The sequence below is a fragment of the Salvelinus sp. IW2-2015 genome, unplaced genomic scaffold (genome assembly GCF_002910315.2).
Source record: "Salvelinus sp. IW2-2015 unplaced genomic scaffold, ASM291031v2 Un_scaffold1229, whole genome shotgun sequence".
In the NCBI taxonomy this organism is placed as follows: Eukaryota; Metazoa; Chordata; class Actinopteri; order Salmoniformes; family Salmonidae; genus Salvelinus; species Salvelinus sp. IW2-2015.
In genome coordinates this window covers 7,395-33,026 of record NW_019942787.1, presented here as the reverse complement: position 1 = coordinate 33,026, position 25,632 = coordinate 7,395, and the positions used below count along the sequence as shown (strand labels likewise).

The 25,632-nt window shown below is 44.5% G+C and overlaps 1 protein-coding gene and 1 long non-coding RNA gene across 3 annotated transcripts in view; one reads left to right on the top strand and one right to left on the bottom strand.

Moving 5' to 3' along the window:
* LOC112070121 (BTB/POZ domain-containing protein 7) overlaps window positions 1-18,561 on the top strand; it is a 55,475-nt gene extending 36,914 nt beyond the window's left edge. For both annotated transcript variants that reach the window (XM_024137535.2, XM_024137536.2), the window contains exons 4-11: window positions 12,306-12,514; window positions 13,090-13,165; window positions 13,413-13,573; window positions 13,734-13,877; window positions 14,007-14,196; window positions 14,298-14,476; window positions 14,606-15,007; window positions 15,136-18,561. In XM_024137535.2, coding sequence (XP_023993303.1) covers window positions 12,306-12,514; window positions 13,090-13,165; window positions 13,413-13,573; window positions 13,734-13,877; window positions 14,007-14,196; window positions 14,298-14,476; window positions 14,606-15,007; window positions 15,136-15,882 — 2,108 coding nt within the window. In that variant the 3' untranslated portion in view covers window positions 15,883-18,561. The remainder of the gene's footprint in view (window positions 1-12,305; window positions 12,515-13,089; window positions 13,166-13,412; window positions 13,574-13,733; window positions 13,878-14,006; window positions 14,197-14,297; window positions 14,477-14,605; window positions 15,008-15,135) is intronic.
* Window positions 18,562-18,828: 267 nt separating this feature from the next.
* On the bottom strand, window positions 18,829-22,488 carry LOC112070120 (uncharacterized). Its single transcript, XR_002893844.2, has 2 exons — window positions 20,232-22,488; window positions 18,829-19,364 (listed from the first exon to the last, which is right to left on the bottom strand). It is a non-coding gene; the product is annotated as an uncharacterized lncRNA (long non-coding RNA).
* Window positions 22,489-25,632: the final 3,144 nt, after the last annotated feature.

The window sequence follows — 25,632 nt, the reverse complement described above, 5'->3', positions numbered from 1 at the left end:
CGACTATAAAATATTGACAACCGATCAAAAACACGTTCTATTGAAGCGGTCTAGGTGCGTAAGAGAAGGCAGAGTGCACGCTAAGCTTGCCTCAATTACTGGGCATGTATGAGCATATTGGTGGCCACATTAATTATAGTACGACTTGGGAGAAGGATGTGCCTTTCTGTACCTTAGCTGTTGAGAAAATACCCAATACTGATCCAAGTGGTTGCCTAATCAGGCCAAAACTAGATTATTATTATTTCGGAATGAAACATGCATTCAAAACTCAGGGATTTTTAGCAGATATTGAAAGGGCATATTCACTGTAGTTTACAGCCTAGAATATAATTATTTATAAAATGCATTATTGCATTGTGTTGTTATAGCCAAGGTGTGATAATTTTTGGGGATCAATTGGGGAGACTTCCGAGCTGCGTGCCTGCGGGGACTGGGAGCGCAGCCTAGGGAGCACACTATCCTAGGCTACCTGTCATTTCATAATCTGATGTAAAAATATCTATTTCACTGTGTAAATCCATTGGGTATAGGCTATTCACTGCAGTATTAGGCCTAATATTTAACTCATGAATGATGGGTTGCATACACTTCTAACTTATGCTACACATCTCTACCAACTGGGCAAAACTGGTTGAATCGACGTTACCAAGTCATTTCAACCAAAACAATGTGATGACATTAAATCAACGTGGAAAACTGATTGGATTTACAAAAAGTTATCCACATAAGGGCATTTTGTAATTTTTACACCTAACTTTTAATCTAAATCTAGTGACATGGTGACTTTTTTTTAAAGTTCACCTTAGTTGAGTTCACATTAGTTGAACTGACGTCTGTGCCTAGTGGGTAGTCTGTCTTCACAGTTCTCTTTGCGCAATTACGCACCTGACCTCTCCACTGCTTCTCAGCTACAGCTATTCCTCCTAACACTTGGAGTCCCAGGAAAAGCTAGACTACAATAGCTTGTTGTACATTTAATTCAAGCAGTTTATTTACTACTAGCCTATCAAGGAGAGATTTCAGCTTGCTGAATGTAAAATAGGGGAGTTTTAAAGGAGAGCGAGCGCACGATGGTGTGATCAAAGTACACCATATGAGTAGCCTGCTAATGTACCGTTCTGGAACTTGTAAACTGTCGGGAATAGAACCAATCTGATCCATATGGTTGCATAATCAGGACTAGGCTGTATGCAGTTTTTTTGGCATGAAGCATTCAAAACAGGACGTTTGAGCAGTTATTCAAATGAGCCTACATCATTGCAGTTTACAGCCCTAGACAATAATTGTGTACTCACTTGATAACAATAATACTTTCCTCATTGCAGTGTGTTGTTGTAGCCTAGGTAGAATAATGTTATTGTCTCAACGTAGGCCTAATCAATAGTGGAGCTTTGCGTGCCCGACTGCTGCCTGGAAGAATGTACAGATCTACCATTTCATAATTTAACTTTTTTTCTTGCACTTTGACAGGTAACTATTTATAGCTATACTATTTAGCTAATGAGGAGCCTAATAATAGGGCGGCAGGTAGCCTAGTGGTTAGAGCATTGGACTAGTAACCACAAGGTTGCAAAATCAAATCCCCAGCTGACAAAGTAAAAATCTATCGTTCTGCCCCTGAACAAGGCAGTTAACCCACTGTTCCTAGAATGTAATTGAAAATTTGAATTTGTTCTTAACTGACTTGCCTAGTAAAATAAATAATTACAATGATTTACCTTCTTACTTCAGCTACACATATCCAGCTGTTCCTGTGCATAATAGGCTACGCAAGCCACTCCGCTATTCCTCTTCATGTGAAATCTCAGGAAAAGCTTTAGGCTGCAAAAGCTATAGGACATTTATTTTTAGCTTTTTTTATAGTAGGCCTAATAGCCTTTTCATGTAGAGAAGCACGCTTGCTCTTGCTAATTGCTGAATGTAAAATAGGCCTAGGCCAAAGGAACTGTCAGGGAAATATAAGGAGAGAGAGAGTGCGTTGGTGTGATCACTTTGGCCAGTGATCATAACATTGTTGCACTGATGCATTACAAATGGTTCTCGTCCTTGGTGTGGACGGTCCTTTAGATATGTTTCTGTTATATAATTTCTGACATTTTGGTAGGCTATTTGTTAGTCAACATGTCTGTAATTAGATACATGCAGCTTCTCCTCTGTCATTATCTGTTGCCCTAGAAGACTAAATAAACCCTTACTCACCAGAATAATGTCATAAATTATAGAATGAAGGCTTTAATCTAGTTGACATTGGTAAAGTTGTCTCTGTCATCTCTGCTTCTTTCACGGAGCAAAGACGTTTATGGACCGCGGAGAAATGCAATAACAAAAAAAAGATTGGAAAGATTTTCTGTGCAAAATGTCAAAATTACATAAGTTTGACCGGTTGTAAGGAAATAGAAAGCTGTGAAAACTGATCAGATTTCAGTTTGGCTTGGATGCCTATTTTATGTGGTAGAAATACAATCGGCTTGTATGATTTTGATAAAGATAGCACCCCCACAGATGGTATCTAACTGCACATTCACATTCTCTCAAGATGCTGAAAGAAAGAAATCATATTTCTCCACTCCTGTTCCCAAGTAAAAATGTACCTACATCTGGTTTATAATTTTACTGCAAGAAATACTTAATTGTGTAGGAGTTAATATTACTGCTATGTGAGAGGTTATAGACCTACAGTCAGTGTCCAGATTTCAGTTTCCATTTAACCCATCCGAACAGTAGGCTACAGTTCCCTTGACATGCCATAGGCTTATTTGAAGTCTCGTCTTGTGACTGTGGAATTTGTATAGAGCCTCACAATCATCACATATAACACAGCCGGCACTACTATCATCCTCTTTTACCAAATCTTTCCCAAACATGACTTTCCTGGCCGTCCCTTCTCTTTATTTTCAACTCTCCATTTTGCAGATTTTCTCTTATTAAACATTGACATTGTCCCTGTGTATCGACTTTTTCTGCCCGTTCCCAAAAGCATTTGACGATTAGCGTGTAGGCTATTTGGCACGCGTACAGTTAGGTCTTAATGCTTAGGCTTATGCACTAATCAAAGATAATGAAAGAAAAACATTAATGTAGCCTATAGATATAAATTGCACAAGAATGATACATTTATGGATTTTGTAAGGTATTGTTTTCTCTTTTATTCAACCCGCCTGCCCACCACCCACCACCCACCTGCCCTTCATCCACACAATATTTCATGACCCTAAACCCCCCCACACCGCAGATATAACCACGGGGACTGCGAGTCAAACTAGGGCCTGTACTCCGAAGATGTTGACTGTTTTTATGCTTGCCAGTTAGCTAGTTTTTCTCAGCTGTGGATAATGGATAACAGTTTCCTACTGGTGAAAACATTAAACCTCATAAAATAATTCATGATAATTCATGGTAGCCTCGTAAACAATTAATTTAGACATGCCGTTTATTTGAAACGGGCATTTATTTGATTAAATGTGTGCCATTACCCGGCTATTAAAAGGGACAGGCAGCTATTTGAGACTTAGCGTTTAATTTAAGTTTTACGGTACAGGGCTGTATATATATATATACACTACATGATGAAAAGTATGTGGACACCTGCTCATCGAACATCTCATTCCAAAATCATGGGCATAAATATGGAGTTGGTTCCCCTTTGCTGCTACAACATCCTCCACTCTTCTGGGAAGGCTTTCCTCTAGATGTTGGAACATTGCTGCGAGGACTTGCTTTCGTTCAGCCACATAAGCATTAGTGAGGTTGAGCAATTAGGCCTGGCTCACTGTTAGCGTTCCAATTCATCCCAAAGGTGTTCGATGGGGTTGTGGTCAGGGCTCTGTGCAGGCCTGTCAAGTTCATCCACCGATCTCAACAAACCATTTCTATGTGGACCTTGCTTTGTGCACAGGGGCATTGTTATGCTGAAACAGAAAAGGGCCTTCCCCAAACTGTTGCCACAAAGTTGGAAGCACAGAATCGTCTAGAATGTCATTGTATGCTGTAGCGTTAAGATTCCCCTTCACTGGAACTAAGGGGCCTAGCCCGAACCATGAAAAACAGCCCCAGACCATTATTTATCCTCCACCAAACTTTACAGTTGGCACTATGGATTTGGGCTGGTAGCGTTCTCCTGGCATCTGCCAAACCCATATTTGTCTGTTGGCGTGCCAGATGTTGAAGTGTGATTCATCACTCCAGAGAACGCGTTTCTACTGCTCCAGAGTCCAATGGCAGTGAGCTTTACACCACTCCAGCCGACGCTTGTCATTGCGCATGGTAATCTTAGGCTTGTGTGCAGCTGCTCAGCCATGGAAACCCATTTCATGAAGCTCCCGACAAACAGTTATTGTGCTGACGCTGCTTCCAGAGGCAGTTTGGAACTCGGTAGTGAGTGTTGCAATCGAGGACAGACAATTTTTACACGGCAGTCCCGTTCTGTGAGCTTGTGTGGCTGAGCCGTTGTTGCTCCTAGATGTTTCTACTTCACAATAACAGCCCTTACAATTGATCGGGGCAACTCTGGCATGGCAGATATTTGACAACTGACTTGTTGGAAAGTTGGCATCCTATGACAGTGCCACGTTGAAAGTCACTGAGCTCCTCAGTAAGGCCATTCTACTGCCAATGTTTGTCTATGGAGATCGCATGGCTGTGTGCAAAATTTTATACACCTGTCAGCAACAGGTGTGGCTGAAATAGCCGAATCAACTAGTTTGAAGGGGAGTCCACATACGTTTGTATATATAGTATACTTGTTTTTTTTCTCAAACCTCCCGCGGGCCAGATTGAATGGGCTCGTGGCCCAGATCCAGAGCCATATGATCCCCACCCATACTATAATTCCTATGGCTGTATTCTCCATATATCCTCAACTCAAATTCCCTGCTTGTTTTGGTAAAGTTTTTGTCATTTGCAGACGTTAGGCCAGTTTAAATCGAAAAAAACAGGACTGTTTCTCTGCCCTCCGTCCCAGTAACAGATTGCTCCAGGCAGGGGGTTGTAGAGGTCTCCAGTGACAGACAGTCTTATTGATACACAGCTCTGCTGAGCAGAGAGCCAGCCAGCGCTGCTGTCAGGGCTCCATCACTCCTTTATTTATCACAAGACAGCTGCCCTCTCTCCTTTGCTCTCCCTCTCTCTGGCTGCTGTCACTCTCAGCACTCTGAGTTGACCCCCAGAGCTCCCTAGAATGTCAGATGGAGACGAAAGCGGAGCTGTTGTCAGTTTATTACCATCGCCTCCCATTTCAATGAGAGAATGGTGTTTTAAACCTGAGGGGGGGTTGCTCTCTTCATGACTGTGAGGTTCAGTTGAATAGAAATGTATTAAGTCACACATGGGAGGTATGTTGTTTCTCACCTCCGCTAGGCAGCGGTCATGATGATGTGTGGTGTGCTGCTAACAGAGACCCCTCACACCTTTCTCTGACAGCTGAGTGACAGGTTGGATTATTTTAAAAACTTGCGTCAAAATACACCTTGAAATATCGATATAGAGGACTGAGGGTGAAAAGATTCCATTTGCCCATCTGTCTTCAACAGCTACATTCCACCTCTCTTGGAGATCGGTGTGGTTTTGACTGTGTTACAGATTCAGTAGTAAAGTCCCTGATTATGGCCATTGCCCACCCACTCCATCACACAGGCACAGGGATTAGTGTATTGTGAAAGTGGCCTCTGTCACACTACTGTCACTAGGCAGCATCACAGACAGGAAACGATGTACTACTGGGCCGTGGAGAGGATTAAAACCTCAATCTGTCAGACAACAAACACAAAATGTTATTAACAATAACATATTTTTATTTCGAAAACGTTTTATTAAAATCTCAAAGTGTAGGGTGATTCCTCACGAAACTAGAGAAAAATAACATGATTTTGGGGAATTTCACAACATCGTATCTTAAAGCATAATTAAGAAATAATTAATTGAAGTTGGAACATTTGTGACATTTTGGCCTTACCCAGACCTCCTTTAAGACTCTATAAGGTTCCATCTGTAGGTGCTACAAAGCATAAAATGGTGTCATATGACGCTTTACCTCCCGCTCTGTAATATGAGTTGTTTTTTATTTCAATAACGATTGTCTTACATTCATTTAGGGATTAGTGTATTGTGGAAATGGTCTCTGTCACACTACTGTCACCAGCAGCATCACAAGCAGGACACTACTGGGCCATAGAGGCAGAGACAATGGGATGATTAAAACCTCAATCTGTCAGACAACAAACACATTATGTTAGTAACAATAACATTTTTATAAAGCTTTTCATGTAAATCCCAAAGTGACTGTTAAAAGAACATAGAGCACAAATGAAGTCACTGCACATAATACACAACACTAATACGTGGAAAACTTGAGAATAGATAAGGGGTTGGGGAGTGGAGTAGTGCAGTCAGTTTGCCCGGTTATGAAGGCACAGTGGAAGAGATGGATCACACACACAGCTGGCCAGATCCTCCTTCCCCCTCCTTGCGTTGTCACTCTCAGGGTCGCCAAAGCAGCTTTAGCACCAGGCAAACTGTCATCCCTTCAAACCTCCCCTCCCCCTACTCCAAGCCCCTACTCCAGGGTATTTATATCTCCTCTCTCTCCCACAGAGAAGCAACATCAGTTCCCATGAAACCCCATGTTGTGTGGAATGGCTGTGGTGTATGTTGAGTATCAAGGTCCTCTCATTTTGTCTGTGCTATAGCCCTCTATTTACTTCCCTGCTTTTCATCTCTCCATATTCCTTTTTTTCTTTCTCTTTCCTGTGTTAGTTATCCTCCTCTCAGTGACACACTAACCTTTTAACATGCACACACACATGATTGCACACACACACACACACACACACACATGATTGCACACACACGCAAAAAGGCATGCTCACCCAAGTGTCAAATGAGCTGGGAGGCCCATGATTTAATTTCCATGTGACAACCTTAAGTGACCTCAGCTGCCTGTCAGAGACCTGGGTAGCTGCAAGCTATCTCAGGAGACATTTGGTATGCTGATGTCAGGGGCTGAGGTGGAGCACTGTCATCTGGCAGTCTCTTCCTTCTCCTCCTCTATGTGACTTCACTGCTTCCTCTTCGTCTGGTTGAGGCCAGGGTACACTTTCACTAGAGGTAGGGGTCAATCTGACAGCCTCTTTCTCCATCAGCAATTATCAACCTTATTAGGGAAAAGGGGATAGCTAGTTAGTTGTACAACTGAATGCATTTAACTGAAATGTGTCTTCCGCATTTAACCCAACCCTTCTGAATCAGAGAGATGCGGGGGGCTGCCTTAAACAACATCGTCGGCGCCCGGTGATCAGTGGGTTGGTTAACTGCCTTGCTCAGTGGCAAAACGACAGATTTTTACCTTGTCAGCTCAGGGATTCGATCCAGCAACCTTTCAGTTACTGGCCCAATGCTCTAACCACTAGGCTACCTGCCTCCTAGCCAGAGGAGATCACTCACTCTTTTACACACTCTCACTTAACTGACATTAAAAGCCTTTCAAGCACAGTGAGAGTGATGATAATGAGTGGCTCAGCACACAATGCAGATTTTCTCTCTACTTCCTCTCTCTCTTTACACACACACACACACACACACACACACACACACACACACACACACACACACACACACACACACACAGAGAGAGAGTAATGACTCATCTGTGGAGACCTACGGCCCATTACAATCATAATTCATGTGCGGTGAGTTTTTTAGTCATTGATTAATACGATTAATGACCACACTGCCGCACACCTTGGGAGGAAATAAATAACGTTAGTAAGTTAGTCTTCAGAGCTGCTTGCTGATATGAAAGTGTTAAGAGTGGTAGTGAATGGGATATGAATTTAAATCTAAACTTGGCGTTGCATCTACGAGGCTGTTGCTCGGCCCTGTGTGTGACTAACAGCCTTCCATTAAGAGAATCAGTCAGCTGTTGTGTTATGTTTTAAGGATAAGTCTTGGTCTGTGATATTGCTGTCTGATCAAGTCATTTCTCTGGTTAACAGGCAGAGCTTGACCTATGACGTGAGTGAACCCTAATGCAATTGGACCAAGAGAGACTGAATCTCCACAGATATCAGTCCAATAGTGTTTTTGTTAGCCTTGGGCCTACTTGTGTTCCAAGCAGAGAGGGATTTCCAGTTGCTCCTGGGCAGAACTTCAGCTTATCGGTCAACTTAGAAGTTCGACTTAAACCTCAGGTGGTCGGAGCAGAGCCCATCATTCTGTTTAAGTCTCTCCTCCTTCCTTTTTGTTTTATTTGAGACAGCAAAGAGCTAGGTCCTTGAGTAATCAGACATGATTCAAGTCCAGCACAGTGTTTACAGGTCCTGAGTGCGGCTGATGTTTAAGTGGGTCTGGAAATGTTGTGTTCCATAAACACAGAGCTCCAAATAAAAAGAGCAAGACAAAATGCCTCATTTATTGCAGTGTCAAAGATGTGGTTGCCATAACACTCATTGTATTGATATTCTTGTCAGTCTACTAGGCTCCAGTGAATGCTTAGTGCCACCCGTGGAGGGAGAGAGGAGGGGAAGGAGGAAGGGGGGAAATGGCTTTAGTATTACATATAATGCTGATTCTAATCTCCGGCTCATAATAAAAGTGCAAAGCTTTCTTTATAAGGCTGAATGGTGCTGTGAATTCTAATGGGCTAATAGAGAACAGAGCCGTCTGCTTTTATGTGCTGCTGGTCCCCAATTGGGAATCTTTACCTTTCAAAAGGAACGTGTGTGTGTCTGTCTATGTGTCTACCCCTGGTCAGAGTGCGAGCAGAGATATGCAGAGATAAGGACAAAATGAGAGGGATACGGTCGTTACTAGTTACCACAGCCACAAAGTCTTAATTATGTCTAAACCCCGCCTATTTCTACTATTTCTATTCTTAAAATCTGATTTCAAACCGAATCTTGACCTTAACCACACTGCTAACCTTATGCCTAACTCTAACCTTAAATTAAAACCAAAAGCAAATTGTTGTTTTCATAAATGTTTACAATATAGACAATTTTTACTTTGTGGCTATGGTAACTAGTGACAACTGAGGGATACAGAGAGTGGAAGGGAGGGAGGGAGGGAGGGAGGGAGAAGTGTGGAATCCATTCCCTCTTCTAGGCTGTTTATGGGAGATAAAAAGGCAAAAATGCCTGTGTCCACATTTCAACTTAATCTGTCCTCTTAACGATTTCCATCCTGCATTTAAAACACGGGGGGTCTGCTAGAATCTCTGCCTAGCTAATAAAAGTAAAGGAAGGGACCGAACATGTAGGTTTAAGTGTGTGTGACAGTTGAAGGGAAATAAACCTTTTAAATGCCAAAGCAAGAGGGCAGGAGTCAATTTCCCAGAGTGCATTTTCAAAGCAGTTTCAAAGGCGAAAGGTAGTGCAGCAGATCAAATCAAATTGTATTTATCACATGCGCCGAATACAACAGGTGTAGTAGACCTTATAGTGAAATGCTTACATACAAGCCCATAACCAACAATGCCGTTTTGAAAAAAAAGTGTTAAAGTATTTACTAAAATAAACGGTAGTAAAAAAATAAATAATAACAAATAACTAAAATAGAAAAATAACAAATAATGAACCTCTCTTGGGCACGTGAGACGGTAGCGTCCCACCTCTTCAACAGCCAGTGAAACTGCTGGGCGCCAAATTCAAATACAGAAATACTCATTATAAAAATTCAGAAAACAAAACATATTTTACATAGGTTTAAAGATTAACTTCTTGTGAATCCAACCACGGTGTCAGATTTTTTTAAATGCTTTACGGCGAAAGCATACATTACGATTATGAGAACATAGCCCACAAGACAAATCATTACAAACCGTAGCCAGCCAGATAGAACAGTTACACAATTTAGAAACAGAGATAAAATGAATCCCTTACCTTTGATTATATTCATATGGTTGCAGACATTCATTTACTCAATAAATGTTCCTCTTGTTCGATAAAGTCTCTTTATACGCAAAAACCTCCGTTTTGTTCGCGTTTTCTTCAGTAATACACAGGCTCAAACGCAGTCAAAACAGGAAGACAAAAAAAATCTAAATTGTATCCGTAAAGTTCATAGAAACATGTCAAACGATGTTTATATTCAAACCTCAGGTTGTTTTTAGCCTAAATAATCAATACTATTTCAACCGGACAATAACGTCGTCAATATAAAATGTAAACAAGAAACGCACTCTCTCGGTTGTGAGCAAGAAAAAGCTCCGTGAAACTTTAGGGTCCACTCATTCAGACTGCTCTTACTTCCTAATTTTTCAGAATACAAGACTGAAACACTTTCTAAAGACTCTTGACATCTAGTGGAAGGCATAGAAACTGCAAGTTGAGTCCTAAGTCAAGGGATACCGTAATGGCATTGAAAAAACTACTTCCTGAATGGATTTTTCTCAGGTTTTCGCCTGCCAAATCAGTTCTGTTAAACTCACAGACACTATTTTAACAGTTTTGGAAACTTTAGAGTGTTTTCTATCCAAATCTACCAGTTATATGCATATCATATCTTCTGGGCCTGAGAAACAGGCCGTTTAATTTGGGCATGCATTTCATCCAAAATTCCGAATGCTGCCCCCTACCCTAGGAGCAACAATAAAATAACAGCATGGAGGCTATATACAGGGGGTACCGGTACAGACTCAATGTGCGGGGGCACCGGTTAGTTGAGGTAATATGTACATGTACGTAAAGGTAAAGTGATTGCATGGATAATAAACAGAGTAGCAGCAGTGTAAAAATGGGGGTGGGGGGGGATGCAAATAGTCTGGGTAGCCATTTGATTAGCTGTTCAGGAGTCTTATGGCTTAGAGGTAGAAGCTGTTAAGCTGTTGTGCGGTAGTGGAGAGAACAGTCTATGACTAGGGTGGCTGGAGTCTTTGACCATTTTTATGGCCTTCCTCTGACGCCGCCTGGTTTAGAGGTCCTGGATGGCAGGAACCTTGGCCCCAGTGATTTACTGGGCTGTACGCACTACCCTCTGTAGTGCCTTGCGGTCAGAGGCCGAGCAGTTGCCATACCAGGCAGTGATGCAACCAGTCAGGATGCTCTCGATGGTGCAGCTGTAGAACTTTTTGAGGATCTAAGGACCCATGCCAAATCTTTTCAGTCTCCTGAGGGTGAAAAGGCGTCATTGTTCCCTCTTCACAACTGTCTTGGTGTGTTTGGACCATAATAGTTTGTTGGTGATATGGACACCAAGATCTCACACAGCCCACAGATAAGAGTCCCATAGGAGCGCTGGTACTAAAGCTCATAACCCAGCTATTCCCAGGGCAGGGCAGGCTGCTCGGCTCCACAAGCCCCATACACAGCCAGCAGGGTCAGGGCTGGGCAGGGGCCACTTTAAAGCAGACCAGTATCTCTGGCACACGGTGTGGCTCTATCACTGACATCACACTGCCTGGTATCATTTCCACTGTGTTGACTGTCAAAAAGAAAGCCAAATTATTGATGTGCCCTTGTGGACATGTACTAGTTTCCTATCTACGTTAATATAATTTGATTGTTTGATGTTTATTCTACTTGTATCTCGATTACAATTGCTACAATGACTACCACTATAGCCATTTCTGAAATTCCATTTCACCCCAGATTTGTTCAAATAGCTACAGTATATCAGGTACCTAATTCATTAACCTTCTGCGACTTCTAATTAGTTTTTGATTCATTTGTGTGTGTTTGCATGTGCACGAGAGTGTGTGTGCGTTTGTCCATGTTTTTTTTGTGTGTGCGGATGTGCACACATGCATGTGTGCTTATACGATGTGTGTGTCTGCGCAGCATTCTTCCCCCTGGCTGCTGTGTTTACTTGGTGTGGTGAATGGGAGGTAGAGTGACTGAAACACATGAAGGTATCAAAGGCATTTCTGTGGGGTTGTGTGTAACAGAGTTAAAACACTGCCTGCTGTTCTAGTATGTGCTCTGATTTAGAAAACGCAGGGAGGGGTTGTGGTGCAGGGAGCCGAGGGGAAGGGGAGTGCTCCCCGTGGTGGTAAATAGGAGGGGAACTACTGCAGCCATCTGAATGGTTCCAGAAGTGACCGCTGTGTGACTGTATTGCGGGATATTTATGGTTCAATTAAATCACCCATTAAAACTCTTACCACCATTCTAACAGAGTATGACTTCCCATACAATAGATATAAAACATTTAGCCTGGGCCCATATTGTACGTGCTGTAGCCACAGAGAGGAGTTGGTTGAAGCACAAACTGACTGGACAACCAGGCTATTAAAGAGGCTGTTCACTCGGTGATATGAGTGTTAGACTGAGGTATCTAACCACTGTGGTGTGTGTTCCTGTCTCCTCTCCCAGGCTGTGAGGACATCGTGGTGGAGAGCCTGGCCCTGGACTCTCTGGTCCCCATCCTGAAGTGGAGCTCTCAGCCTTACGGCTCCAAGTGGGTCTACCGCCAGGCCCTGCACTTCCTGTGTGAGGAGTTCAGCCAGGTCGTGACCTCTGACGTTCTCTACGAGCTTAGCAAGGAGCACCTGCTCACCGCCATCCAGTCAGACTACCTGCAGGTGACCACCGCTGTCTGTGTGATTGGACTGAATGCATTTACCAATTATGTTATGTCTAAATTACCCATTTGTAGACTGTGCTTTGATTTGAATGTCCAAATGGCTCATTTGTAGTCAGTGCTTTGATTATAATGGCTGACAAAATAAGAAACAACTTTTTAATGTATTTTCAACCATCCAGTTTTCACGTAAATCTGCGAGGCAGCTAGGGTATGATTGGTTTGATAAAATGATTTAGTGAAGTGGCAACACGCACGCAGATGCATAAGCACAGACAGAGTGAGAACATTCCCTGGAGGCATTGCCCTCAAGGATGGACTCTAATTGAAGCTGAGCTCTGTTCTGCTCTGCTGTGCCAAACTCCCTGGGTATCACACAGGACGGCTGAGGTGAAACGCTGTAATCCAACCAGACAAATACAACACTCAGCCACAACTACACCATGTCACAACATCAACCACATATGCAAGCATCCTCACTGCAATGTTTAACCCTGTCCTTACTCTTTTCCTTTCCTATCACCATCCCCCAATCTTCTTCTCTTTCACCCCTGCCCTCCTCTCTCCCTTTCACAGGCGAGTGAGCAGGACATTCTCAAGTACGTTGTTAAGTGGGGCGAGCAGCAGCTTATTAAGAGAATGGCAGACAGGGGTAAGATAATACACTCCATAATTACCCTCAGAGCAGGCCCCCTAATGGCTCTGGGAAAATACGCTCTAAAAGGCTATAAAAGAAGCACCTCAATTGTAGATTGCAGTATTTTGTTTATGTGTAGCTCTGAACCCAACTGAAAATACTGTATCATAAAACAATAATGAGTGTAGTGTGTATGTTGGCCGTCCTAACCATAGAATGAACTACGAACTGTGTGTTTTTTGCGTCTGGTTTCTTTTCCCAGAGCCCAACGTGCTGAGTGGGACGGCCCACAGTGTGAACAAGCGGGGGGTGAAGAGGAAGGACCTGGATGTGGAAGAACTGAAGGAGATCCTGTCCCCGCTGCTGCCCTTCATCCGCACCGAGCACATCCTCCCTGCCAACAGCGACGTCCTCTCTGACGCGGTCAGTAGTCATGGATGATTCATCATATGTTGGCTTCAATACAGTTTCTGCTGCCAATACATAAAGTGCAATCAATCTATCTCATGTTGACTGACCTGTCCCTCTAGGTGTGTTCTTTTGTGTTCTCTTTAAATCACCCCCCTCATCTTCCCGTCCACAGACGAAGAGGGGTCTGATCAGCACCCCTCCATCGGACATGCTGCCCACAACAGATGGGGGCAAGGCCAATTCTTGGTTGCGACAGAAGAACGCTGGCATCTACGTGCGGCCCCGTCTCTTCTCTCCCTATGTAGAGGAAGCCAAGGTAGGACACTCAGCATCGAGGGGTTAATGACGATTAGCAGTGCAGGTTATCTCTGTTCGATCTCATCTCTGAGGGTTTGGGTCAGGCCGAGGTCGTACAGACTCCTAACCCGTCTCCTTCTCCACTCAGTCTGTGCTGGATGAGATGATGGTGGAGCAGACAGATCTGGTGCGTCTGCGTTTGGTGCGCATGTCCAACGTGCCTGACACCCTCTACATGGTCAACAATGCCGTGCCACAGTGCTGTCACATGATCAACCATCAGCAGATGGCCAACAACCAGTCCACCGTCCCGTCCGTGGTGGCAAATGAGATCCCAGGTTAAAGGAGAAGACTGGTGCCAATAAGGAAGCCATTTTGTATAACATATTAGTAACATTGACATGGTCCACTAATCCTCTGTGTGTGTGTGTCCTGTCAGTACCCAGTCTGGCGGTGGTGAAGGAGATGATCCGGAGGCTGCAGGAGCTGAGGCACACAGACCAGGTCCAGAGGGCCTACGCCCTCAACTGTGGCGAGGGGGCCACTGTCAGCTATGAGCTGCAGCTGCGTGTATTGAGGGAGTTTGGCCTGGCGGACGGGGCTACTGAGCTACTGCAGGTGAGGACCAGGTCTGAGAAAGTAACCAGGCTATAGACTGATAGACTTGGTGTACTATGCTGATGACTTGTATGCATTGTAGTTGTAGACCATTTAGATGCCAATGCAAATTATTTTGTTTATTCTCAGAACCCCTTCAAGTTCTTCCCAGAGGAGCGTTTTGGAGACGAGAGTCCGGTTCTGGCCCTGCGCCAGACAGGACATTTTCGGGTCAACAGCAGCCCAGCGATGGACAGCATGTTCTCAGACCTGGAGGGCCTGGCTGGGTTTCACCCCCCGCTGCCTCCCCCTCCACCCCCATACCACCCCCCTGCCACRCCCAGCCGTGCCCAGCTGAAGGGGGCATGGAGGCCCCGTGTGCCCATCCCACCCCCCACCCGCTCCTTCTCCTACCCCTGTAACCGCACCCAGCTCCAGCTCCACGCCTCAGCCAAGCATGGTAGCCCTGACTACCCCTCTGCCCCCAGGCCTCCACCTCCAGACTGCACCAAACCCCAGGCCATGGGTCGAGCCCTGCTCGCAGAACCACAGGTGAAGGTCCACATGTCATGCTGTGTGTGTGGATTGCATTTGGTCAGTGTAGCTGTAGAAGTGTATTGTGCTGTGGTCATGTATAGCTCTAACTAGCTGTGTTTGTGTGCTTCTTTTTGTTTCTCCAGCTGAGCATAGAGCCTGTGATGAGGGAGTTCATGCCTGACATCGCTCTGGGCGTCTCTGTCATGACCCTGAGGGAGCACCGTATGGGGAACAGGGACGGTCACAACCCTCACCCTCATGGCCCCACCCTGACCCCACACCTCCCCCCCGGACCCTGTCCCTCAACTCGCCTCAGCCATGGCCACGCGCACTCCTGTAAGAGGCACGCTCCAGAGCCAAAGCTGGAGGCCCAGGCAGAGTTCCCTGACCTCTACGACTTCTCCTGCCGACCAGCCACCCCGACCTCCAGCCACCCCCTGGCTCCTCCCTTCGCAGGGCCAGACCTCTACAGCCACAGCCCCTCCAGGAGCCTCCCTCCCTCCTACGTGTCTGACACTCAGGGATGGACAGTTGAGGCACGCTCTGACCCCCTGCACTTGGACGTGCTGGGCCTGCCCCCCCAGCGGCAGGATGGAGCTCTGGCTAATCCCTCTGGTTCCCATGCCAAGGCAGGACATGTCCCCAGAGGACAATCAAACAATGAGACTGACCTCACTCACGGCCTTGGCCACTTGTGGGGCTCCGCTAGTGGAAACCTAGAAGGGTATGAGGAGAGGCCGTCGGCCCACAGTGAACCCCAGGAGATTACTGGCGAGTCCACAGGGTCAGGGGCCCAGCAGCCTCATAGAAATAGTGTTAGCGAGGAGGCTAACAGAGACCGCAGGTCGCCTAACAAGCCTGACTACCCTTACAAGAAGTCAGCACTTTAACCCATGGGGAGGAGTGGGGGTTGAGTTGTCTAAAGGGAAAGGTGGGGGAAATTACCTCCAGTCATGGACATCAGAGCACTAATGAGTGTGTGAAGGGTTGGCTAATGATTTCTATTTATATATTGTGTGTGTAAATATCCCACCTCCTCCAGCCCTCCCTTTATGACATAGTACTGTCTTCACCTCACGTCTCCTCTGATTGTTACAGACTAGCGGCATCTAGTCTGTAGGTTAGAGAAACAGCAGTGACTGTAGTGTTGCAGTCAGACTGTTGAATTGAAGCTTGCCGAAGCCAACCTCAGTGCTGCAGTTTTACAATATCATTCCAGCAGTACTGTTTAGGAGGGGTTTTGCCTATTTTCCTTGAGCCTTGTTGCACACAGAGGTGTGTTGTAACCTCTTAGATGTGGGAGTCAGGAATGAAGATCATATCATTACGATCATAACAGCAATGTGTTATGATCGTAACAATTGTGTAATATAGCTGAAATATGTGCTGAGGACATGTGATATACATAAGGACTGTAGTCATCAGCATATACTTTACCTGGGAGATATATACATAGGATCTCAGTATAAACTAGTGAACACCAGCACATAGCTCAAAACAGCGTTATCTTCATGATAAAGTTATGTAAAAACATGTCTGTATTTTCTTGCTCCTCTCATTTGTATTTCCTCTCTCTTCCTGTAGCATTCCTCCAGTACGTACCTCACCTGCTTGGTTACATTTGATTTCCCCTTCCTGGTGATGAGTACTAGGCTCTGGCTGGTTCGGATCAGGCAGGAAGTGGATCAGACGGGAAGTAGGTCTGTGGAGGCTGTCATTGTTCTCTCTGGATACCGCGGTTGTCTTCTGGGTTATTGTTTGTGTCCAGAACTCACCAGTGCTGCTTCTGCACAGTCTCTGGCTTTTATATTCTCACAAAAGCATGAGCCTAGGGTTTTCAGAATGAGAGAGGAGGGTGAGTGCATAGGTTGATGACTGGGGTACACTGGGAAAGATAAGGGTGCCATGGCAACTGTTGTACAGTGGTGTGTGATTGAACGCGCTAGTCAGGAGATGTTTGTATTCAGCAGAACGTGTGTGTGGTTTCGTACTCCCAGGCAACTGTTTAAACAGTGTCAGTACTGTAGACTCAGTATCCATCTTTAATCAGGTCTGTATTTACATATCAACACGAGGCTCTGAGATGATTAACCAGTGACCGACCATAGAATGGTATGGCAAATATGCTTGAAACCACCTTGCTCTTTCAATGGAATTAACAATTAGAAGCCTTAATCCACATTTTGAAGTGACCAAACGGGATTCATCACAAGCGTGATGCCACCACTGGCTCTCCTAGTTGTCAGTGTGACTCTTCTGTACACCCTCTCTACACACACACACTCCATTCCAATGTACTCTGTCTAATGTTCATTTTGGTTGTTCCCATGCACTACGTGACCACCATCACGCCACCTTTTGGCCAATCCTGGACCTGCAAAGACATGCTCTTTCTCTCTCTCTGCCATCAGAGATTATGGCATACTGAATGAGAGCTATCGGGCCTGTTGCTACAGAAACCAAAGTGCACACATCAGAGCCTGTAAGATCAGCCACACATGTCTCTCCTATGACAAACTGACAAACCCATGATACATAAAGATGCAACATTGCACTGTAGGAACAATCCATTTCATGGGAGCAGGAGGGAATATGAACAAATTAATTTAGAACAAAAGGGATCCAGAACACCTAAATCATTCTTTAGTAAATAAAATTGTATGGCCTCCATCACCTGCATTCTACCATTCAGAAATCCTGAGCATTGCCTGTAAATAATAATTTGATATACTGTACAACAGAAATCCTTGTTATTACATTTTAGTGGCTTTAGATTAATTATTCAGCTGTTTTGTAGCTGTGGAGGACTACAGTGTGAAGCTGTTTAGAACCACATTTCACCTAGAAAGAATAATCAGACTCAAATTTTTGTTCTTTAATGTTTTGTTTTATGGAAATTGTCTAATATTGTTATTGGTGAGAATACCACAATTGTGTAGATTTTATACATTTTATTTTTAAATCTAGCACAGGATTTTTAAATTAGCGCAGGAACATGTAGATGATCTGTAGATATTCACTCTGCCATGTAGTAATGAAGTTGCAGGGCAGAAACATGTTTTTTTCCATCCAGTTTGCTTTGGGGGAAAAATTCCAAACTTCAGATTCCTCATGTTCATGTTGGTTAGTTGCTTTATTTTCCAGGACAGTGTTCCCTTTGAATAAAAAGCCTCCACATTCTCTTTTTGCTCTTTGCTGTCAGTGCCTTCCCCTGCCAGAAACTGGGCTTTTGTTGGAGAAGTGACTGATATCCTATGCAAGCCTTTTCTACAAGCTTACCAACCTGCATCAAATAGTCCTTTGTAAAACTCATATAGCTAATTATTTGTTTACATAGTGGGTTTTTTGGTACCTTTGAAATTGAACCCTCTGGAACTGTGATTAGTTATTTGTTGAGAACTTTATAATTGAACAGGTACTTTGTACTTGTTTGATCTATATAAACACTTCTGTAGATTCCTGTACTAAGTTGTATTTAGTTTCACTGGTTCTATTTTTCTACTGTTACCTCAAAAGGTGCATAACAGTGATGAACTTGAGCATCTTTGAAATAAACTGCTTCAATATAATTCTAGACTGTGTTAAGTCATTGAGTTCAACCTAGAATAACAATGAGTCAGGCATCTAAGAAGTACTTTCTGGTTCAAGAAGCAGTGCGACTTCGCAGGGTCGTGTTTCGGAGGACGTATTGCTTTCGACCTTCGTCTTTCCCGAGTCCGTACAGGAGTTGCAGCGATGGGACAAGACTGTAACTACCAAGTGGATATCACGAAATTAGCGAGAAAAAGGGGTAAAAAGTATTTTACACTAGCCACATAATCACATCACGGAGTATGCTGGATGAACTATTCAAATGTTTAATTAACAGGAATGCTAGTGACAACATTAAATGGACACATACTGGATCTGTTTCAATATGAATGGCAGTGCATCCTCATCAGGTGTCACATTATGAAATTCTAATGACAACTTGGACATAATTGACCAAATAACAGTAAGTCCATGACTAAAATGACTAGATTCCATCAGCATCTCTCCAAGCCTGCTAACAGAATGCTACTTGCATGGTACTTCAGCTTCTCATAAGACATGGAACGCCATTTGAAATCCATGGAGAACCATTCGAGAACAACTTTTTTGGCAAAACTTTCAACTTCATAAACCTCAGTAACAGCATATTTTATAGCAGCACTGTTATTTAAAGCAGAAGGTGTTTGGTGGACAGAACTGTTTTGCTATGAACCCAAAGTAACATTACAACATTTCACAAGTAAACAACAGGACACCGTGGGGCAGAATGACATCAGCTGTTCATCTGTCGCCTCTTCATCAGCTCCCCAAAGAATTGGTGGATGGCTTCTGCTGTGATGACCTGAGAGGGAGAGGGGAGGAGTGGTTCAATGGAGATTAGAGATGAACGACCAAAGTAGTAGGTCTGCAGTACTTGTTTTACTTTTCAGCTACTGTTTGGGCCCAAGCAAATCAATTATATACATTCAATCATTCAGTGCTGACGTGTCAAGTAACCTGCAGTGTGGACTGCTGCTCATAGATTTTGGTTTCTTATGCTGTGTTTATGTGCTCTCAGAATTATTGGAAATATTCTGGAACTATCACCAGACATTTTGTCCTCAGTAAACAATAAACATACAGCACCTCACCTTTCCTTCATCAGCAATCTGCTGTAGGAAAGCCATCAGTTCAGTCTCCATCTCAATAAACTCAGAGATAGTAGGAACAACAATTACTTTCATCAATCTGGTTCATCAAATGGTATAAACCCTGTGTTAGGTTACATCTACAGTTAATAGCTGCCAAACAAATACATGAAAAAGATGGTCCCCATCCTTAAGTTAAACAATCTCCAGTTGCTGAATGCTGTCCAGAGTACTCAGGCCTGACATAAGCAGACTGTTGAGACTAGCAGTTCCTTGCTCTATAGTGCCTCGGTTCTCACAGGCCAGGACAGTGTCTGACTCATCCAGCAGGCCCTCTGAGCAGAAATGACAACACATATTCAATGGAAACAGCTCTCCACCTTTATCCAATCCAAAGGGCTGAGACTACAATGTGCTGAAGAGCCCGTAGTCTATTGCTACCTCATACAACCCAATGAAACGGTTAGCTACAGCAATCTGTTCCACATCAAATAGCTAAAAACAACAGTGGCTGCACTGTGCTTTGAATAAATCATGGCAAAACACACAATCTCAAGAGAGAAGCATCTTTACTGGCCCACCTTGCAACTGACGCAGGTGCACAGCTTGACTCTCCAGTGGTTAGGCCAGAACACAGCCCCTTCCCTAGCGCTCTCCAAGCCGTGGGCCTTCAGCTTCCTCAGCCTGCAGTACACAATATTGACCTGGCTCTTCACAGGAAGACCTGCGTTACCTTTCCTGCTGTTCCTCCAGACCGTAGTCGGGACGGCTCAGGGGAGCCTTCACTTGCTAGCTCCAGGGCCAGAGCAATTTACAGATGTTCTGGGGTAATTGTCACATCTGGGGATCTTATCCGCTGCTAATGACAAGTTAGTCTGGAATTCCACTGAAGTAGTTAACTTTTATTAACATTTTTCCATCATTTGAGGTAGTCCAAAAGACAAAATAATATAGTGGGCTCACAGTTCGGGCTATATCCATATCACACACAATTGCATCCAAAACCGAAGTGAACTTACTACGTTACCCATAATGCATCCAAAACCAAAGTGAACTTACTACGTTACCCATAATGCACTTCGGTGTTTTAAAGCTATACCCCCACTTTACCAACACTACCCACACTCTGGATGGTGATTAGACCTAACACCACTCCAACACTCATACAAAGGCACAACACCCAATGGTTTTCATTTCAGTTATATGGACATTAGACATGTTACCCCTTTGGGATCTTGATTTTTTTTCTTCTTCTTCTTTTCAGTCCACAAAGTTCCCTGAACTTGTCCTGTTCAGTAATAACTTCACTTGACGGAGCAAATAGTCTATACAGTCCATATTCCCTAATTGCCAAAAAGCACATGGAGCGGTGGGTAGCAGCATACAAGGGCTGTTGGTTTAAGAGGAGGATACCTAGAGAAAAAGGCAAGTCAGTGGTTCCAGTACCTAGCAGTAGTACATTGTGTAGTTCCAGTGTGAATGCAGGACCCCAATTTATCTCTCCTGAAAAAGTAAAAAGGTTAACACTGTTCTATTTCAAGAATGTTACTTTCCGTTTACAAAAATACCTGGCTTTCTTCCCATACAAAATAAAGTAGTTCCCAAAGCATAAATGGCCCACGTCTCAATGCATAGAATATCTAACTGTCACAATTTACAGTCCCGCCTACTTCAGTGTGTTTTTTTAATATATTGAATTTTACATTTTTTAACAATAATAATGCAGCAATAAGTAAATGCCCTTTTTTACCTCCCAGAACAGTTTGTATGGAACCATTCAGTTCATCATCAACACCCAATCACCTAACCGTTTTTTTGTTCCTCTGGTCTCCCTGTGGGAGTCTGATCCAAAGCAGGGTGAGTAACAGTCCATGTTTGGCCTTGTTGCATTACTTGACTGACCCCACTTGACTGAACTCCATCTGGTGTCGCAGACCCACTCACAAAAGAAGTGGTATCAGAAGCAAGCTCTGCGTTCTTCTCACTACCATTGTCACTGTTTTGTTCGTCCATGAACAGGTTGGGTAGATCCAGATCAGAATCATGGAGGCCTGCATCCAGATCAGGTGACAAGACCTCTGCAGGTTGCCACGCTTCGGCGTGTGTGAACACCCAACTGTTGTCTAGAGTCGTGCGGGAGTTGTACGGCTCGAGTTTGTCATGATGAATAACCTTCACCTTTGTTCTCGGGCTCTTTTGAATCTGGTAAACCAAGTCGTCCAGCTGTCCCAGTATGAAGTAAGGACCCTCATAGGATGGTAGGAACTTACTAACTTTGTCCCGCACCCGCTTGTTCCTTTAATTAAGTACTATACTGTGTCACCAACGTTGTAGTGTGTCCTTGCGATATACTTGTCATACTGTTTTTTGACACGCTCCACAGACTGACCCAGCGCTTCCCTTGCAATCTGGTGAGCAAGTTCCAATCTGTCTCGTAGCTGTGCCACATACTGTGGAGGGGTCTTGGCGTGCTCATGATGAGGTGGCAAACCTGCCACAGGGCAATGGGTTCTGTTACTTCTCCTCCAAGGAGCATCATGTTTGGAGTGAACCCTGTTGAGCTGTGCTTTGTTGCTCTAAATCAAATCAAATTTTATTTTTCACATACACATGGTTAGCAAATGTTAATGCGAGTGTAGCGAAATGGTTGTGATGTTGAGTGTGAGGTTATTTTACTGACACCACACTCCGAGGGCCCTCACCTCCTCCCTGTAGGCCATCTCGACGTTGTTGGTAATCAAGTGTCGTCTGCAAACTTGATGATTGAATTGGAGGCGTGCATGGCCACGCAGTCATGGGTGAACAGGGAGTACAGGAGAGGGTTGAGAATGCAACCTTGTGGGGCCCCAGTGTTGAGGATCAGCGGGGTGGAGATGTTGTTTCCTACCCTCACCACCTGGGGGCGTCCCATCAGAAAGTCCAGGAACCAGTTGCACAGGGCGGAGTCGAGACCCAGGGTCTCAAGCTGAATAACGAGTTTGGAGGGTACTATGGCATTAAATTCTGAGCTGTAGTCGATGAACAGCATTCTTACATATAGTTGAAGTCGGAAGTTTACATACACCTTAGCCAAATACATTTAAACTCAGTTTTTTCCACAATTCCTGACATTTAATCCTAGCAAAAATTCCCTGTCTTAGGTCCATTAGGATCACCACTTTATTTTAAGAATGTGAAATGTTGTAGTATTTGGTAGCATTGCCTCTAAATTGTTTCACTTGGGTCAAACATTTCAGGTAGCCTTCCACAAGGCTAAAGTCATTAAGGCTAAACAGTTCTATTTTTGTTTCATCAGACCAGAGGACATTTCACCAAAAAGTACGATCTTTGTCCCCATGTACAGTTGCAAACCGTAGTCTGGCTTTTTTATGGCGGTTTTGCAGCAGTGGCTTCTTCCTTGCTGAGTAGCCTTTCATTTTATGTCGATACAGGACTCGTTTTACTGTGGATATAGATACTTTTGTACCGGTTTCCTCCAGCATCTTCACAAGGTCCTTTGCTGTTGTTCTGGGATTGATTTGCACCTTTCGCACCAAAGTACGTTCATCCCTAGGAGACAGAAGGCGTTTCCTTCCTAAGCGGTATGACGGCTGCGTGGTCCTATGGTGTTTATACTTGCTTACTATTGTTTGTACAGATGAACGTGGTACCTTCAGGCATTTGGAAATTGCTCCCAAGGATGAACCAGACTTGTGGAGGTCTACACATTCTTTTTTTTGGCAAATTTCTTTTGATTTTCCCATGATGTCAAGCAAAGAGGCACTGAGTTTGAAGGTAGGCCTTGAAATACATCCACAGGTACACCTCAAATTGACTCAATTATGTCAATTAGCCTATCAGAAGCTTCTAAAGCCATGACATAATTTTATGGAATTTTCCAAGCTGTTTAAAGGCAAAGTCAACTTAGAGTATGTAAACTTCTGACCCACTGGAATTGTGATACAGTGAATTATAAGTGAAATAATCTGTCTGTCAACAATTTTTGGAAAAATTACTTTTTTACAGAATCATAAAACACGGGACGAGATGTTAAAAACTGTCCATTGTGCCAATAGATGGTATGCACTCACATGAGATTTGCGTGATGTTGACAGAGTGGCATGGGAGGTTTATTTCTTAGACTGGGTTAAGATGTCAATTTTGGGACACATCCTCAGTAGTGTGCCTTCGAATCAGTGGGTGTTTCGGCCTTTAATTACTAAAACACCCTCATCAAAGGTGGCCAGCTAAAGGGTGATCAAGCCTTAGCTTGTGTCCCATGCCCAATTAAGATTTCCACGGGACTATGCAAGGCAGGGGCGTCCTCTTCCCTGAGCCAGCCCTACAGCTGCCCGCATACCTCATATGCCCTCTCAAGTTGGAGGATCTGAATTGGGTTCTCAGGTGGGGTGGGGGGGTCATGAATTATAGCCCAGCAAGGGTCCTTCCGTTTGATCCAGATCCACTGGCTGCCTCTTTCAGCTGCTTGAGAAACTGCTCTGACGGTCTGCCGCAGAGCCTGTCCATGGATTCCAAGTTCTTTCAGCAACCTGATGGTGGAAGAAGCCACGAATCCTCTGCTCCCACTTCAACTGGCCAGACTTTTGCATTCCAGCCACGCTGAGTTGCGTCTGCTGCCAACTCTGTGTAACGCAGTTTCTTCCGCTCGTAGGCCTCTTCAACAGAGTTTTCACGGGACTGTGAGCTCTATGATGTACACAGCCTTTCGTGAAGGGACCAGAGTACCATGTCTGGCCTAAGGTTGGTAGAAGCAATCTCAGGTGGAAAAATGAGTTGCTGGCCAATATCGACAAGCATCTTCCAGTCCCGGGCCATGCCTAGGTGTCCAGTTTCTGGCTTTGTAGGAGGATGCTTGGGCCTTTTCTGTCCCTCCCGGATGAATGTTGTTGTTTTGACGGGATTGCTTGTTTTTGGAGGTGATGAATTGGTCACTCCTCTTGGTCTCAAGTGCTGCAGCCAGGCTCTTGAGGACCTGATTGTGCCTCCAGGTGTAGCGGCCTTGTGAGAGGCTGGTCTTGCAACCTGTCATTATATGCCTGAGAGTCGCTGGAGCTGGCAGAGGGGGCAGGTCGGGTCCTCGCCATACCATTGATGTAGGTTTTTTGGTGATGGAAGCACATCATAAACAGCTCTTATGATGAAGCTGATGTTGCTTGCCTCCATTTGCCAAAGCTCACTCCAGTTGATCTTTCTCCTCTCCAGGCCTTCCCACCGCGTCCATTGCCCTTGTTTAGCAAGAGAGACAGCCTTTGCACTTCTTGCAGTCTCCTCCTTGTCTGCGCACCTCCTCGACCCACCAGCTTCCTGCGTTCAGATGTTGTTGCCTTATGGAACGTTGGTTTGCTTGCTGCCAGGCCAAAGCCTCCTCTTCCATGCTGGATATTCCCCACAATGTCTTTGGTGTCTCAGGGCTGATGTTGCTTGCTGCACAGCCTTGGATGATGTCCATTTCCGTCCAGTTTGTAGGGGAGGTGCAGCCTTGCTAATGGTCTGGTCTTTGGAGTCCTTCAATGTCATCTGAAGTCTTACTTTAGAGCACTTGTACTCCTCCGTTAGACTTGTAAGTGGTAGTTCAAGGACCCCTTTGCCATAGAGGCCAATGTTACTCAGGCATGGTGGGACACCCAGCCTTTCTTCACGTATGAGGTAATGGTTCGCTCCATCTTCTCCACTGTTGTTATTGGGACTTCATAGACGGTGAGTGGCCACATTACCCGGGGGAGAAGTCCAAACTGTAGGACCAAAGCTTGAGCTTCCAGGCAGTAGGGTCTTGTTGATGTTTCTCAAGTCCGTCGGCGATGTCCTGTCTTACTTGCTGCACTTGATCTTTATCTCGGAGGCTTTCGTTGTACCATCTACCCAGGCTTCTTGACGGGTTGCTCAGACACCGTTGGTTCGGGTCATCTCCAATGCAGAACCTCACATCTAAGCTGTCCCTTGACTATGGAGATGCTTCGAGATTTGCTTGGCTTGATTTTCATC